Here is a 16,138-nt window from a genome sequence, read left to right on the forward strand (position 1 = left end):
AATGGGGAGTTGCTGTTTAATAGGCACAGAGTTTCCAAACAGCAAGATGAAAACGTTTAGAAGACTGGCTACATCACAAGGTAAATATACCGAATACTGCCGCACTGCGTAAACACACACAAAACCTCCCATAATCCCACAATCAACACATAATCACAACTTTTTTTAATGTTTTAATGTTTTCTTTATTTTTGAGAGACAGAGCACAAGTGGGGGGGGGGGGGGGGGCGGAGGGCAAGGGAGACACAGTCTCCTAAGCAGGCTCCAGGCTCAGAGCTGTCAGCATACAGCCCGACGCAAGGCTCAAACCCAAGAGCTGTGAGATAATGACTTTAGTCAAAGTCGGACACTTAACCGACTGGGCCAGCCAGACATCCCAACACATAATCACTATTAAATCTTCTCCAATTTTCTTCCAATCTTATCTAAACATACAGATTTGGATATGATATTAGGGAAAGATATGAATTTATGGTTCAGAAACCTATTACCAATATGATTTCCAGATCGTCTATACCAATTTACATTCTCACAAAGAATCAGACAATCCATCCACCACACCCTCGCCACAAACAAGAATTTGTTTACCATTATCTATGATTTTCTTTGGGTCAATAACCTTGGTGTGCCTGGATGGCTCAGTTAGGTATCCGAGTCTTGATTTCAGCTCAGGTCATGATCTCACTCCTGGCTTGTGAATTCAAACCTCATATTTCCATGCTGTCAATGCAGAGCCTGCTTGGGATTCTCTCTTGCTCCCTCTTTCTCTGCTCCTCTCCCACTTGCACATGAGCGCTCTTGCTCTCTCTCTCTCTCTCAAAATAAATACACTTTATTAAAAAAAATAACCTTATCTCACACACTTACCTATTTCTTCATATTCCCTTGGCATTTATCAACCAACATCTCTTAGCATTTTAGTGATTTTTTTCCCTCAACTGACTTTTTCCGCTTTAACTTTGTATTATTTGTCCATATATCTATATAAGTCTTTATTGTTAAATGTATCCCTTTTTTTCCTTTGGGATAACTTTCATTGCTTTCATGCTTTCAAAGCCCTCCCTGATCCAAAGACTGGAAAAATATCCATTTGTTGTTTTGTTGTTTTTTTTAACTACCTAACTTATCTGGAATTCAATGTGCTGTATGATACAAGGCACAATTTCAAAGCCATTTCCCCCACCTCCTATCCAAGTTAAGTCAGTTTCTAAAATGTATCATTTGCATTTAATTTCATACTAGGAAAGGTGTCAGTTCTCAAGCCACGTCAACGAAGAAGCCTAACCAGCCCACTGAAATTTCCCACAGCTCCACAGCACTAGGAGGGGAAGGGACAGAGCACCTTTCCTTTCTCCTCGACAGTTCTCCATATACACACAAAGTACTACTCCCTCAGACTGTTGCCCTCAACCACTCACCATGAATGGTTTTCTACCTTGGAAAAGGCCTATAAGTAGGCTTTTCCACTTCCTCTGACCATTATTCTTTTTTATGATTTGCACACTCACAATAATTTCAAATATACTAATAAGCAGATGTGAAAATGAGTTAACAGCACCGCCTGGGGGCCCAGTCAATTCAGCAATTCAGATCATGACTTGGTTTCAGCTCTAGTCATGATCTCACAGTTCTGTGAGTCCGAGCTCCACATCAGGCTCTGTGCTGACAGTACAGAGCCTGCTTGGAATTCTGTCTCCCTCTCTCTCTGCCCCTCCCCTGCTCTCTCTCTCTCTCAGAAATAAACTTAAAAACAAAAACTTAAAAAAAAAAAAAATGAGTTTACAGACTTAAGCCATCTACAGGTTCTGCCAAACAATCAGAAATACCTTACAAAGGTTAGACTACACATTGCAATATCCTAAGTTGAAAGAAAACACGTTTTCAATACTGACAACAAATTTAAACATGAAAACTTGGACGTCACCAAGTTAAAGAACAGGATCACAGGGGCACCTGGGCGGCTCAGTCAGTTAAGTGTCCGACTCCGGATTTGGGCTCACTCAGGTCGTGATCTTGTGGTTCATGAGATCAAGCCTCAAGTCAGGCTCCATGCTGACAGCTGTTGTGGGATCCTCTCTCTCCCTCTCTCTCTACCTGCACCATACCCACCCCCACCACGCACATGGGCGCATTCTCACTCTCTCAAGAATAATTTAAAAAAATAATAAAAAAAATAGGATCATGAAGGATTCAACAGTGTTACATATATATTTTCAAATAAGTAGTTAGGATATACCTTATTATTTAAAACACTATCTTTAGACAAAAGACAAGTGTCAGAGAGATAACAAAATTTGAAAAAATTATGTCCCATTTATCAGTAAAAAATAAATTATAGGTAGGATGACTAACAGCAACAGCCATTCAGAAACCAACAAGAACCAATCACAACCTAGCAAAACTAGTTTCTGAGTACATTCTTCCCACATACCATGGACTACAGTTCAATGTTCTAGCCAAACACTTTCCAAACACACTATAAAATCTTGCTGAAAAGTTTCAAATACATGGAGAATTCCTAACACAGCTGACCCTTGAATAATACAGGTTTGAACCGCACAGGTCCATGCATATATGGATTTCTTTTTGAAACAGTACAGTACTCCAAGTGCATGGTCTCTGCTTTATGATTTTCTTAGTAACATTTTTTCTCTAGCTTATCTTCTTGTAAGAATACAATATTTAATACATGTAACATACAAAAGGAGTTAATCAACTACTTATTTTGTGACTAGTAGGGCTTCTGGTCAACAGTAGGCCACTAGTCAACTTTTGGGGGAGCCAGACGTTATACACAGGCTTTTTACTGCATAGGGGTCAGGATCCTTAACCTGCGCATTATTCAAGGGTCAGATGCGTAACTACCTTCGAAGATGCACTATCTCAGCCAAACCATCGATGTGAAGAGATTACAAATCACATTCACAAACACAACTATGGGGCACCTGGGTAGCTTGAACACCTGACTCTTGATTTCGGCTCAGGTCGTGATCTTGCAGTTTGTGCGAACAAGTGCCATGCTGGGCTCCATGCCGACACCATGGAACCTGCTTGGGATTCTCTCACCCTTTCTCTGCCCCTCCCCCACTGATGCCCTCCGTCTCTCTCTCTCAAAAAAAAATAATTACACACACACACACACACACACACACACACACACACACACACAACTTATACCTCCATTTCTTCAGACTCTGCCTTATTCTCTGCTGGCGTGTGCTGCTGCTGCTCTTCAGCATGTGGTTCCTCCTGATCCACTTGCATCTTCTGGAAAACAGGTCATATCAAATCCCGAAACTAGGAAACACTAATGAAAGAATAAGCAACCCTCCTAACACAGAGGCAAAATCACATGGTAGATAATTCCTGCTCAATTATCAGCACTCAGAATACCTAGACTCCAATTCCAGCTATGACATATGTTATCTCTAATAGGGAAGTCTTCCTCTCTGGATCTCAGTTCATACATCTGCACAAGGGAGTAACAGTTGTTATGTAAACCAGGGTGGCTGTGGAACTACTCTGTAAACCACAGCAGTGTACTTTACTACTTTGTAAACTCATCTGATGCAGTGTGGCAATATTTAACAGACGTTTCTGAAGAGAAAGGAGTTTCTTCCAGCTTCCTCATGAGTAAATTTCTCTCAAAAGTCTGGAGACTTTCAAGTTTTTAAATTAGTCTTTTCATCCTCCCAAGTACAACCACTGCATGTATTAGGGGAGCTGAACACCTTCAGAATTCTGTTAAAAGAACAAAGGCTGACAATAATGATAAAGTAAAGTTTGTGGAGACCTCAAATCTTGGCTCTCAATGCCTGCAGCACATTAGAATGACCTTGGAGGCTTCTACAACTGATACCTGGGCCTTAATCCAGACCAACTCAATAAAATCTCTGGAGACTCAGTAGTTTCATAAAGCCTTGATTTTGATGCACAAGAAGGATGAGGCCCAGTGCATGATTCCAATGAGAATACAATCTACTTGTGAAAATAACTGAGACTCCAAGCATTCTTCAGTAATCAGAATCAAAAATAACTGAAAGATTGTATAAAGACGTATCTGCTTGAATAAGGGGACACGTGCAAACTCACCCTCAGCACTCTGTCACAAAGTTCCTCCCTTGCCACCCAGTAAATTTGCTAGAATTTCTAGCCAAGTCACCTCTGGTATAAAACATCCAAATTACCTCTTCCTCCTTTGCATTCTGATCTGTTTCCATTGGTTCCTCATTTTCCTCAAACTTGAGCACTTCCACTAGAGATGCACTAGACACACTGAAGATGCCATGGACATTTACTCGCACCTTGACTTTCACTTTTGAACTGGAGCCATCAGACTGAGGAGTGACTTTCTGAACTAAAAACTGAGCTAGGGACATATGAGACAAAAGAGAAAATATGACCTGAGAGGACGAATTCAAACATGAATATATGCCTATATCGCCAGGTTATGCCCATTTCCCAGTGTAAGTCAGTAACATGATGCTTCAAATACTCTTACAAGCTTACATGATCATCAGATTTCTCCTTCTTCTTTCACAAATAGTCGAACTCTTAGTACCTTGTCCTAATTAAGGATTCAAACGTCTCCTAACCCTCCAAACATTCCCTTACCATTGGTCCCTTACTACAATTCATCTTTATATGCCACTGCCAAATAAGTTCCTAAACCAATGTCACCTTCTCCACTACTGAAAAAAAAAAACAAACCCAGGGATTCCATACTGCTTCTGTCATTTACCAAAAAATTGCCATATACGGAGTCAGTTAGTATACCAGAGTTTTACTTAAGTTTTATAATTCACAAACCTCTGCAAAATATGAATGATCATTCTTATTCCAGTTTATAAATGAGGAAAACAGAGATTACCTTTCCCATAGCTTCTAAGTATCATTCATGGTATTCCTATACTTGACTCATGCATTCTAAGTCTGTAATTATCATGTAACTCTAATTTCTCTCTCTTTACCTGGTATTATTTCCAGATTGTAAGAGTTTCTGAGAGTCTATGAAGACTCTAACCAACATGGATCCATGACCTAGGGTACTGATATAACAATTTCCTAATGATTTTCTGTGTATAACTCTGTGTTATGGTCAAAACTGAATTTAACTCTTTTTCAGTACCTAGGAATATTATGTGCAAGGTATACCCACTATGTTCGTTAACCAAGAAATAACTGCCCACATAATAGGAGACCAAATTAAATAATAACCATCCTGCTAGTACTGAACTGGTAAAAAGACTGGCAAAGGTTTTTTGTGTATGAACTAAACTTCAGAATATTGTATTTGCTCTGCTATCCCAGTTCTCCCAAGTACTTTTTTTTTTTTTTTTTTTTTAATTCCCAACTCTACTTACCTATAGCAGGATCTGGATAGGGCAAATCCTGCGGAGAGCTATAATAGGCCTCAAGAGTGAAAGGTTCCTTTCTATAAAAGGTGAGTACTTTAGAGAAAGGAGCAGCATGATTTTTTGTAAAGACTTCACAGTCACTAGATAAAGGAAAAAGACAAAAACACACCAATTTAAGATATTCCTGAACACTTTTACCAATGTCCGCTATGTTAGTAATTATAGCATGGCTCTAGTTACTCTTCTCTTGCTCTCTCATCTGGCATCATTTCCAGGATAGAAGAGCTTCCAAGGAAAATAAAAAACCGACATGTCTATCTATACATATGTATAAAATCAATTTTAAGAAAAGGAATATACTTCAATAAGCACATAAAAGGCTTCAATTATTTCAGTCGGATCAACAGGAAACTAAATAAGGACACAAATTTATTCTCAAGACTAAAGTAAGGCATCACTCTGCTTCATGCACTGTGACAAAACGTTACGGATTTGTAAAAGGTGAAACAGAGGGCAATATTTTACTCAGACCTAATACTAAGTTAACTTTAAATATAAAAATAATAAGTGTTATTACCTTGACCCTTCTTCAGCTGGAGAATTCCATCTCAGAGATATTGGATATGGTACTACATCAGTTATAGAAAATTCTCTGACTTTGAAAGCAGGCGATAAGATTGCACACTAGAATAATAATTTTTAAAAATTCCATATGACAAGTACAGACATTATGAACTATTATGAGATGTATAAATAATAACTTCAAAAAACCATCAATGGTTTTTAAGTATTTACATTAATTATTTAATGATGTCTAAGTGGTTTTAAAAACTTGTTATCATTTGTCGAATTATCTTCCAGCCATTACTTACCATTTTCCCATTAACTTAAACCTTTACTTAACTGATGTAGAAGATTACTTCATATATAGACGATTAGTATGCCAAATTCTCATAATATCTCAGGCTTACATATGCTTCTAATAAATTAATTTATCTTACTGTGTATTACAGGGTACAATTCCATTTATCAATACCACCTGTGATATCCATTTTAAAAACTAAAATTTCAGAACCTTACACCTACAGATCATCCTGAGGTGACCTCAGATTATTAGTGAATACAGAAAAGCAAAGCCATCTGGGAACAATAACCTATAAATGGCTGACTACCTATGAAAGAAAGCTCACCTGCAACGCACAGCCTCGAGTGACCGCTTCATCAGCATTTAATGTTGTACTAAGTTCTTTTCCAAAAAATCTGCTGATCTTCTCTTTCACTGCAGGGATTCGTGTCGCACCACCAACTATCTCCACTGCATAAATATCTTCTTTCTTTAACTCTATTTTAAGATGATTAGAAGATTTAGATTAAAACAATCTTTAGTACTTTACAGGGCAGCAGGGTGGCTCAGTCAGTTAAGCGTCTGACTCTTGATTTCAGCTCAGGTCATGATCGCACAATTTGTGAGACTAAGCCCCATGACGGGCTCTGCACCGACAGCATAGAGCCTGCTTAGGATTCTCTCTCTCCCTCCTTCTGCCCCTCCCACACACATATATGCATCACATGCATCCTCTCTCTCTCTCTCTCAAATAAAAAAATCTTTAAAAAATTTTTTAATTAAAAAAAATAAAAATAAATTAGTACTTTGCATTGAAATAAAAGAGCAATGTAACATCTTAACACAAAGTAACTTAAAACGTAACAAAACCGCACCACTCCTTCACCCCACAGCCACCACCACCACTACCCATACATACATATACATACATACATACACACACACACACACACACACACAGTCTCTCTGTCTCTCTCTCTCTCTCTGTCTCTCTCTCTCTCTCTCTCTCTCTCTCTCTCTCTCTTTCTCTCTGGGGGGCAGGGGTGGGGGGGGGGGGGGGGGGTTCCAAGCAGGCTCAGCCTGCACAGCCAGCCAGCACAGAGCCTGATGTGGGGCTGGAACCTGTGAACTGTGAGATCATGACCTGAGCCAAAGTCGGGCGCTTAACCTCCTGAGCCACCCAGGTGACCCAAGTAGGTTATGTTTTAATGCACAAAATAACAAGGACAGTGTGGCACAATACTGGGACTTAAGAGGTGAGTGCCAGGAATACTCAATGCCCTGCAGTGTACAGGCCCTGTAATCTCTGAAACAGTACCAAAGAATTGTTTAAACACCAGTACTTAAGCTAGCCAAAGGAAATATAAGAGAGCCTTGAAATACTGAGTGATCCTGATGTGGCATGAAAGAAAAAGCATTCAAAGCACGTCTAGCCACCTGAATATTCCATCTAGAACATTAATAATACAGGTACGGCCTCCTTATAAAAGAAGTAAAGAAGGTGCACATCAAACGTCTTCAGTCATTCATAAAATACTAACACCACATTTTATGCAACAAATACTGACGATATGTTGAGAAGGGCTATTTAAAGAAATGGATATCCCAGTATGGAAAAGTACATGCCAGTGTGCCATAGTCACTCTGATGTAAGAGCTGGGCCTTTGTCAAGATGACAGTATATCTCAACACACTGAAATACTCAGCAACCAACACAACAGTGGGTTCCAAATAAAAGTATGTTGAAGGTTTTAGAAAAATTAAGGATACATTCCTAAATCAAACTTCTACTTTTAGCTAGAGATAAAATTAAAGCATCCTGTTAAAATAGCTATGTGGTTATCACATCCTCCCTTTGCTGTATTTCTCAGTCAGCAAAAGATTCACTGACAGAAAAGGCTTTAAGACTAGAATAAGCAGCAATGCAAAAGACAATTTTTACCAATAAATGAGATGCTTATATCCATCTGTGAGTCTGAATTAACTCGAGAAAATTATTAGATTTCACTGGACAATATGATCAAAAGGGTGGGGCTGGGGTGCTCCAGAGGAAAAATATAGATAACAAGAAGCTTCATGCAGCAATAAAGCAGTTCATACAATGAAAATGTATATAACTTTAACAAAAAGTTATAAATGACATTTTCCAAAGAGCCTGAATTATACAAACAACTCAGTCACAATAATACTTACTGGCCTGTTCCAAAACACTACGAAGTGGTGGCTCCACTCTAGCTAAGAGATCATCGCACATCTCCAGAAATTTGCCTCTATGAAAAAAACAGCAATAGGTTCAAATCACATTCCACTTTTATGTGGGGAATACATGGCTATAATCAAAAGGTAGGTAATAAAAAGTATTGGCAAGAATGTAAAGAAATTGGACCCTTCACATATTCCTGGTGAGAATGCAAAATGGTGGCTACTTTGGCAAAGGATTTGTCAATTCCTCAAAATGTTAAACACAGTGTTACCGTATGACCCAACAATTCCACTCCAGGTATACAACCAAACTAACTGAAAACACAAGTCCACACAAAAAATTGCACATAAATATTCTTCACAACAGCCAAAAAAGTAGAAAAAAACCTAATGTCCATCAAGCAGTATTCAGGAATAAAAAGGAATGAATATAGTAACAGAGACTAATATTGGTTAAAAGATGGTTATTAAACTTTTAAAAAATTATGTGAGGTGAAAGAAGCCAATCAAAAAAGAACACATATTAGGGGCGCCCAGGTGACTCAGTGGATTAAGAGCCAACTCTCGATTTCGGCTCAGTTCATGATCTCACGGTTCGTTTCATGAGTTCAAGCTCCACATGGGGCTCTGTACTCACAGCGCGGAGCCGGCTTCAGATCCTCTGTTTCCCTCTCTCTCTGCCTCTCTCCCGCTTGAGCACTCTCTCTCGCTCTCTCTCAAAAATAATTAAAAAACATTTAAAAATTTTTTATTTTTGAGAGAGAGAGGGACAGAGAAAGGGAGACACAGAATCTGAAGCAGGCTCCAGGCTCTCAGCTGTCAGCAAAGAGCCCAACGCGGGGCTCAAACCCACAAACTGTGAGATCATGACCTGAGCAGAAGTCAAACGCTTAAGTGAGCCACCCCAGCGCCCTTAAAAAAAATTTTTTTAAAAAAGAAGAAAACATATTATAGGACTCCATTTGTATGCAATGTTCAGAGTGGGCAAATCCAAAAAGCAGAAGAATAGCTGCCTAGGGCTGCAGTAGGAGAAACAGATGATGAAAGACAGCAAATGGGTACAATTTCTTTTTTTCCTTTTTTTTTTTTTTTCCTTCAAACACTTTCAGTTTTAGGTTTACAGAGAAATATACAGAAAGTACAGAGAATTCCCACATACCCCTCACCAGCCCCCCACAATTCTCCTATTAACATCTTGCATTAGCATGATACCTTCCCAATACAGACACATATAGTAATATAAACTAGGGTTCTATAGGCTTTGACAAATGTATGATGGTAAGTATCCAGCTTGATAAAGGCATATGGAATAGCTTCACTGCCCTAAAAATCCTATGCTCCACCTATTCATCGCTCACTCCCCCTGAAATCAAACAGCATGGAACCTTCTCAAACTGGCTTCTTTTGTTTAGAAATATGCATTTAGGGTTTCTCCAAGTTTTTTAATAGCTTGACAGCTCATCCAGGGTTTATGAGATGATGAAAATATTCTACAACTTCCTTGTGGTAATGGCTACAGATTTTGTGAACGTATTAAAACCCACTGATTACACACTTTAAGAGTATGACTTTTATGAATTGTATCTCTGAGGTACAGAATATACAACACACCAGAAGAGCCAAAATTTAAGACCACCTATGCCAATATTGATGAGGACATAAAACAACTGAATCCCTTACGTGTTGGTGACCGTTTAAAATGAGTTTTTTCCTGAGCGCCTGGGTGGCTCAGGCAGTTGAGAGTCCAGCTCTTGATTCTGGTTAAGGTCATGGTTCATGAGTTGAAGCCTCACTGTCAGTGCAGAGCCTGCATAGGATTCTCTCTTCCCTCTCTCTCTGCCCCTCCCGGCTCTCGTCCACACTCTCTCTCTCTCAAAAATAAACATAAAAATAATTTTTTTATGTTTTTAATATTGTATTTATCTCTGAGAGAGAGAGCATGAGCAGGGGAGAGGCAGAGAGAGAAGGAGACAGAAGATCCAAAGCAGGCTCCACTCTAACAGCAGTGAGCCCACTATGGGGCTTGAACTCATGAACTGTGAGAACATGACCTGAGCCAAAGTCAGACACTCAACCAACTGAGCCACCCAGGCGCCCCATGCCCCGCCAAAAAAAATTTTATGAGTTTTTTTCCCTAATAGCAATAAAACTGGGAAAAGCCAGTGTCCATCAAGAAAACAATAACCCTATAATGGCACACTAGTCAGCACACACGAGGAACAAATGACACATGCAACAACTAAGTCAAACTCAAGTTTTATGCAAAGCAAAAGAAGTCTTACACAAAACTACATACTATATGACTGCATTTATAAGAAGTTCTAGGGGCGCCTGCATAGCTCAGTGAGTTAAGCGTCCAACTCTTGGTTTCAGTTCAGGTCACGATGTCACAATCATAAGGTATAGCTCCTCCCTGAAACTGCTTGGGATTCTTTTCTCTCATTCTCTCTCTTTCACTCTCTAGGTCCCTTCCCAGCTCACACATGGGCACTCTCTCTCTCTCAAAATAAATAAACTCGAGCGCCTGGGTGGCTCAGTCGGTTAAGCGGCCAACTTCGGCTCAGGTCATGATCTCACAGTCCGTGAGTTCGAGCCCCGCGTCGGGCTCTGTGCTGACAGCTCAGAGCCTGGAGCCTGTTTCAGATTCTGTGTCTCCCTCTCTCTGACCCTCCCCTGTTCATGCTCTGTCTCTCCCTGTCTCAAAAATAAATAAAATGTTAAAAAAATTTTTTTAAATAAATAAATAAATAAACTCAAAAATCTTAAAAAAAAAAAAAAAAAAAAACACTTTAAAAGTTCTAGAACAGGGAATTGTAATCCATGAGCCCCTAAAATGAAAAATCCCCTAAGTGGCTGCCCCTGGGGATGAAGGCCTGAGGAAACTTGTCCAAGATGGTCTATTTCATGATAAGGGTACTAGTTACAAAGATGTGTGCACTTGTCAAAACTCAGGAAATGAACATTTAAAAATTGAGTGTGTCATTAAATAAAAAACCAAAAACTATAAAACACTGATTTCTGATTACTATGCATACTTTAGTATTTGGGGATAAGTATACAGATAGATGTGCACTATTTTGAGATGCACCAAAACAAATTGGTGGATAGACAGAAGGATGAATAGATGAATAGGTACATGACAAAACAAGTACTGTTAATGTTATAAATAGAACCCAAGTGGCAGCTTAAGAATGTTCACTATAAAATTCTTTGTTGTGTTGAATACTTGAAAATATCCAACATAAAAACAATGAAAAAAAAAAAAGTGCAGAGAGAAGTCTAGAAAGATATCAAAAGCAATGGTAGAGGCTTTTTGATTTTTAAAATTTGTTTGGAAAAATAATTCACATAACTATAGAATTCACCCAGAGCACCAGGGTGGCTCGGTCGGTTAAGCATTCATCTCTTGATTTCTGCTCAGATCATGATCTCAGGGTCATACTGAGCCCCACATCAGGCTCCATGCTGGCATGGAGCCTGCTTAAGACTCTCTCCTCCTCTGCCTTTCTCCCCGCTCATGCAACACTCTCATTCTAAAAAAAATTAAATTCTGAAAGAATAAAATCAAAGCACAAGAACAGAACAAGTATTGAATGATGTAATTCAAGAAAAAAAACCCTCATATTTAAATAGCTATGAAACTATATACCGAAAATGCACACTGCATACCTGGGAAAAACAGATCAAAAACCACCAGCAACAAAACCAAATTATTTGTAAATTATCAATTAAAAGGGGGGGGGGGGGCATCTAACAAAAAGAACAAGTAACTGAAAAGTACACTGTCATAATCCCACAGCGATGCTATATGCCAAAGGAGAATATTATTCCATTTAAGATAATCAAGGAAAGAACAGAAGCTAAGGTTATGTTCTATCCAACCAAACGGTGGACATGGAAAACTGTCATCAACAGTCAAGAACTTATCAGAGTTCACATGTGCTATTTTTTAGAACCCCATCAGGGAAATATCCTTCCAACAACTCAAATGATGGAGAGACATTAACATAAAGTAGTAGTAACAAGCGTCAGCAACAATGTGGTGAAACTGAAACCCTTGTACACTGCTGGCGAGAATATAAAATGGTCCAACTGCTGAGGAAAATAGTTTGGCAATTCCTCAAAAAACTAAACATAGAATTACCATATGACTCAGCAATTCCACTCCTACATTTATTCCCAAAAGAACAGAAAACAAGATAGTCAAACAAACATGTATTCATGAACAGTCACAGAAGCACCATTCACGATAACTAAAAGGTAGAAACAACCCAAAGGTCCATTAGGTGATGAAAGGATAAAAAAGTGATGTTATCTATACAAACAAAATACTATTTGCCATAAAAAGCACAGAAGAACAATACATGCTACAACATGAATGATGAACACAGATAACACAGTGTTAAAGTCAGACACAAAAATGGCAAAACACATAGTGCACACTTCTATTTACATGAAACACCCAGAATAGGTAAACCCATAGAGATTAAAAAAAAAAAAGTAGTGTTTGCCACACAAGAGAGGCAAGGGAAGATGGGAAGTAACTGCTTAATGGCTATGAGGTTTTATTTTGGGGCGATGAGAACATTCTGTCACTAGACAGAGGTGGTCACCACACAACAATGTGAATGTACTAAATGGCACAGAGTTGTTCATTTTAAAGCGTTACGTGGACTTTACCCCATCAAAAGTTAATCAGAAGAAATGCTAGATGGCAGAAATGATCTGGTTTCATTAGTTAAAAAAAAAAAAAAAAAAAGACTGCTGGTGAGCACTACAGACTAAATGAAGACAATAAACTAGAGAATATGACAGCTTTGCACTCGATGTCCATAAAATACAACTGTTGAAAACAAAAAGCACACAGGTTAATTAACTGTTTTTAGAAAGTATAAACCACTTACAAATGTCTACTTGGCTCTAATTACCAGAAAACATTCTACTAACAATTTCTGAAAGATACCCTGGTACTCCTTTGCCCCCCAGACCACCCAACACATACACACACAATGCTGCTTAATAAAAATGAAAACCATCACTTTCAAGTAGAGAGGAAAGGTGATTACAAATGTGGTTACTAGGCGCAGTAAATCTAATTCAAATTCGATCTCAATTTTTTGAGGATAATTGAGGCCACACTTTCCCCAAACAAGCCATCAACCATGCTGACTTCTATCAGTAGAGTTCACGTCCTAAAGAACTTACCACTCATCATCCAAGCAACCCAACTAGACAACGGTAACATTCTGGGTATTTCTGAGGATAGCCATGAAACATCAGTAACACAGAATTCTTGCAGCACTGTATAAAAAGAGCTGCTGCCCACAAGTGACCCTCAACTACTCAAGAACACCAATTTCTGAATCAATGACTAAATCAAATACAGAATTATTCAGCATTAAAGCACCTTGCCCTGATTTTTTGAAAACTGGCAACTCACATATAATACATGCAGCAGCACCTGTCAAGAGCTACCAACTTACTGAAATAATGAGGTAAAAGAGATTAGTCTAAATTATTAGAATAATCAAATCCAAACTTCAGAAAACGCAGGATGCTGAATGGTCTCTACTTTTTACCTACAGAAGTTAGCTTACAACAATCACGGTAATTTCAACAATTAGCTAAATAAATGCTAATATAAGTGGAGAAAAAAATCACAGTTGAGTTTAACATTAAAATAGTGATCTGTTTACCTATTCATAGTCCCAGATACATCAACATCATTCATAAAACATTCGATGCTCAAAGGGAGGTCTGAAGCATTTGCACTCATCAATTTCTTCAGTTTCTCACACTCCTGAGACAGTCGTAATAATGCACGAATTTTGGATTTTATGTCTAGCTTGTATTTCTTCCCAAATTCTTCACAGAAGTGATTTACTAACACCTCATCAAATTTTCTGCCTCCCAGTGTTGTGTCAAATGCAGTGGCCAGAACCTTAGGAAAAAAAGATAATTCAAAAATTAACCAATCAATTGAATTTTTATCATGATATATATTTAACTGGTAAATTAACAAGGGGACACATTAAGTTTGAAACAAAGTAATGTGCACATGTCATTTAATCACGGTTACAAACATTGTGAAAAAAGACACTGTAATCCCCAATTTACAGATGATGCTACAGGCCCAGATGAATCAGATCATCTGCAGGTCACAAAGCTAGTAAGTGGCAGAAGTACAACCCAAAACCCAATCCCCTCAATTCCCTCAATTCCAAAATTCAAGCTCTTTCCACTAGGCCAATCTGACTGCAAACTAAAATTACATATCCAAAGCCAAATGCAGTAACATGTCACTGCAATTCTGGTCTTCTTGCCATCATAGAACTATGATTAATATCAAAGGCCTAGCTCTATGCAGTTTACTATCAAAAAACATGCTAAAGGCTTAATTCACAGCAACTTGTAGAAATTTCAATAGCTTTGGTTATCCATTACCCAAATCTTTAGCAGATTAGAAGCAAACTAAATCTAGTTAGATTCACTAATAGAAGACAGACCAAATAAGAGATGACAGCCTTGAGGAAAAAATAAAATCAATAAAAACAATCTATTCAATGATAAATGTTGTGGGGAAATGTTGTGAAGAAAAAGAAAAACAGGGCACAGAACTGAATATAGTCTAATTACAATTTTGTTTTCTTCTAAAAACTAAAATGAAATACAGCAACCTGTTCAGAGTAGTACAACTGTGAATGTTTTTCTTTTCATGTAAATGTTTTCCAAGTTTGGGGATGTTTTCATGATGAGTAAATTTTAATTGTAACTCCAAAACTGACAAATAGCAATAAAGGATAATTAGGGAGGGGGAAAAAGGGCAGGTAATCAATAACTAATACACATCACTATGAACCAAAGCCAAAGCTAAATTATGGCCAGTAGCTTCTGTTCAAAAAGGTGAAAGTATACAATGTATTTTAGAAATAAAGCCATTTATTAGTGAGTAAAAGTTTAAGTACTAATAATTATACTTGGTTCATTATTTATATCTGTAAAAATCATGAACCTGTTATTTCCTAACCACCCCAAAGATTTTCCTTTTTATTTAACAAAAAAAAAAAAAAAAAAAAAAGGCCTAAAAACAATATAAATCAGAATGTTAAGTGAAACCAAGTCTAGTTTTCAAAATAACAGGACTGTAACAGAGTCTCAACACGCCCCAAATTTAACATTTATTTTCAGTCAGTCCCTCCCCAACAACCCCCAAATTTGAGGGAGAAATGCAATTTAGGCCTTGACACAAACAACCCTGATACACAACCCTAATAATTAAATAATGCACTCAAAAACTCCTTGGTTCTTAAGCAAATTCTAGATAAAATCACCTGCAGAACTGATTTTATATCCCACTGTGGAAGCAGCATATACCAGCAAATTCAAATGTTGACCAGATACTCTCTGGCCCTCTTTGTCTTTGATACTGCTAGACTTCTCAGTGTACAAAGCTCTCTCCAGAGCTCTAAGGTTTCCAGAAATCTGGACTATCTCTCTCAGTCTGGTTTCTTTTTGGCCATCCAAGTTCCAGTCCCTATACTCTTTTCCCAGAACATTCAAAACCTTAAGAGCAAGAAGAGGATACCTTTGTCATCTCTTCAATCCTCAGTGTAAAATACACAAAAGGACTCAATGTTAAAGAATCCTAGTAAGCCTCTAAGGTAAGTATTATTTTCCACACATTGTAGATAAGTAAGGATCAGAAATCTTAAGAGCTTCTTCCTCAAGGTCTACA

The 16,138-nt window shown here is 38.1% G+C and overlaps 1 protein-coding gene across 3 annotated transcripts in view; it reads right to left on the reverse strand.

Annotated features, from left to right (window-relative positions):
- HSPA4 (heat shock protein family A (Hsp70) member 4) overlaps positions 1-16,138 on the reverse strand; it is a 46,943-nt gene that overhangs the window by 8,830 nt on the left and 21,975 nt on the right. For all 3 annotated transcript variants that reach the window (XM_019422007.2, XM_019422009.2, XM_019422008.2), the window contains 7 exons: positions 14,100-14,344; positions 8,395-8,471; positions 6,548-6,699; positions 5,935-6,041; positions 5,364-5,497; positions 4,188-4,369; positions 3,178-3,267 (listed from right to left, as the gene is read on the reverse strand). In XM_019422007.2, coding sequence (XP_019277552.2) covers positions 3,178-3,267; positions 4,188-4,369; positions 5,364-5,497; positions 5,935-6,041; positions 6,548-6,699; positions 8,395-8,471; positions 14,100-14,344 — 987 coding nt within the window. The remainder of the gene's footprint in view (positions 1-3,177; positions 3,268-4,187; positions 4,370-5,363; positions 5,498-5,934; positions 6,042-6,547; positions 6,700-8,394; positions 8,472-14,099; positions 14,345-16,138) is intronic.

Source organism: Panthera pardus, unplaced genomic scaffold (assembly GCF_024362965.1).
Source record: "Panthera pardus isolate Hobbes unplaced genomic scaffold, ASM2436296v1 HiC_scaffold_2, whole genome shotgun sequence".
NCBI lineage: Eukaryota > Metazoa > Chordata > Mammalia > Carnivora > Felidae > Panthera > Panthera pardus.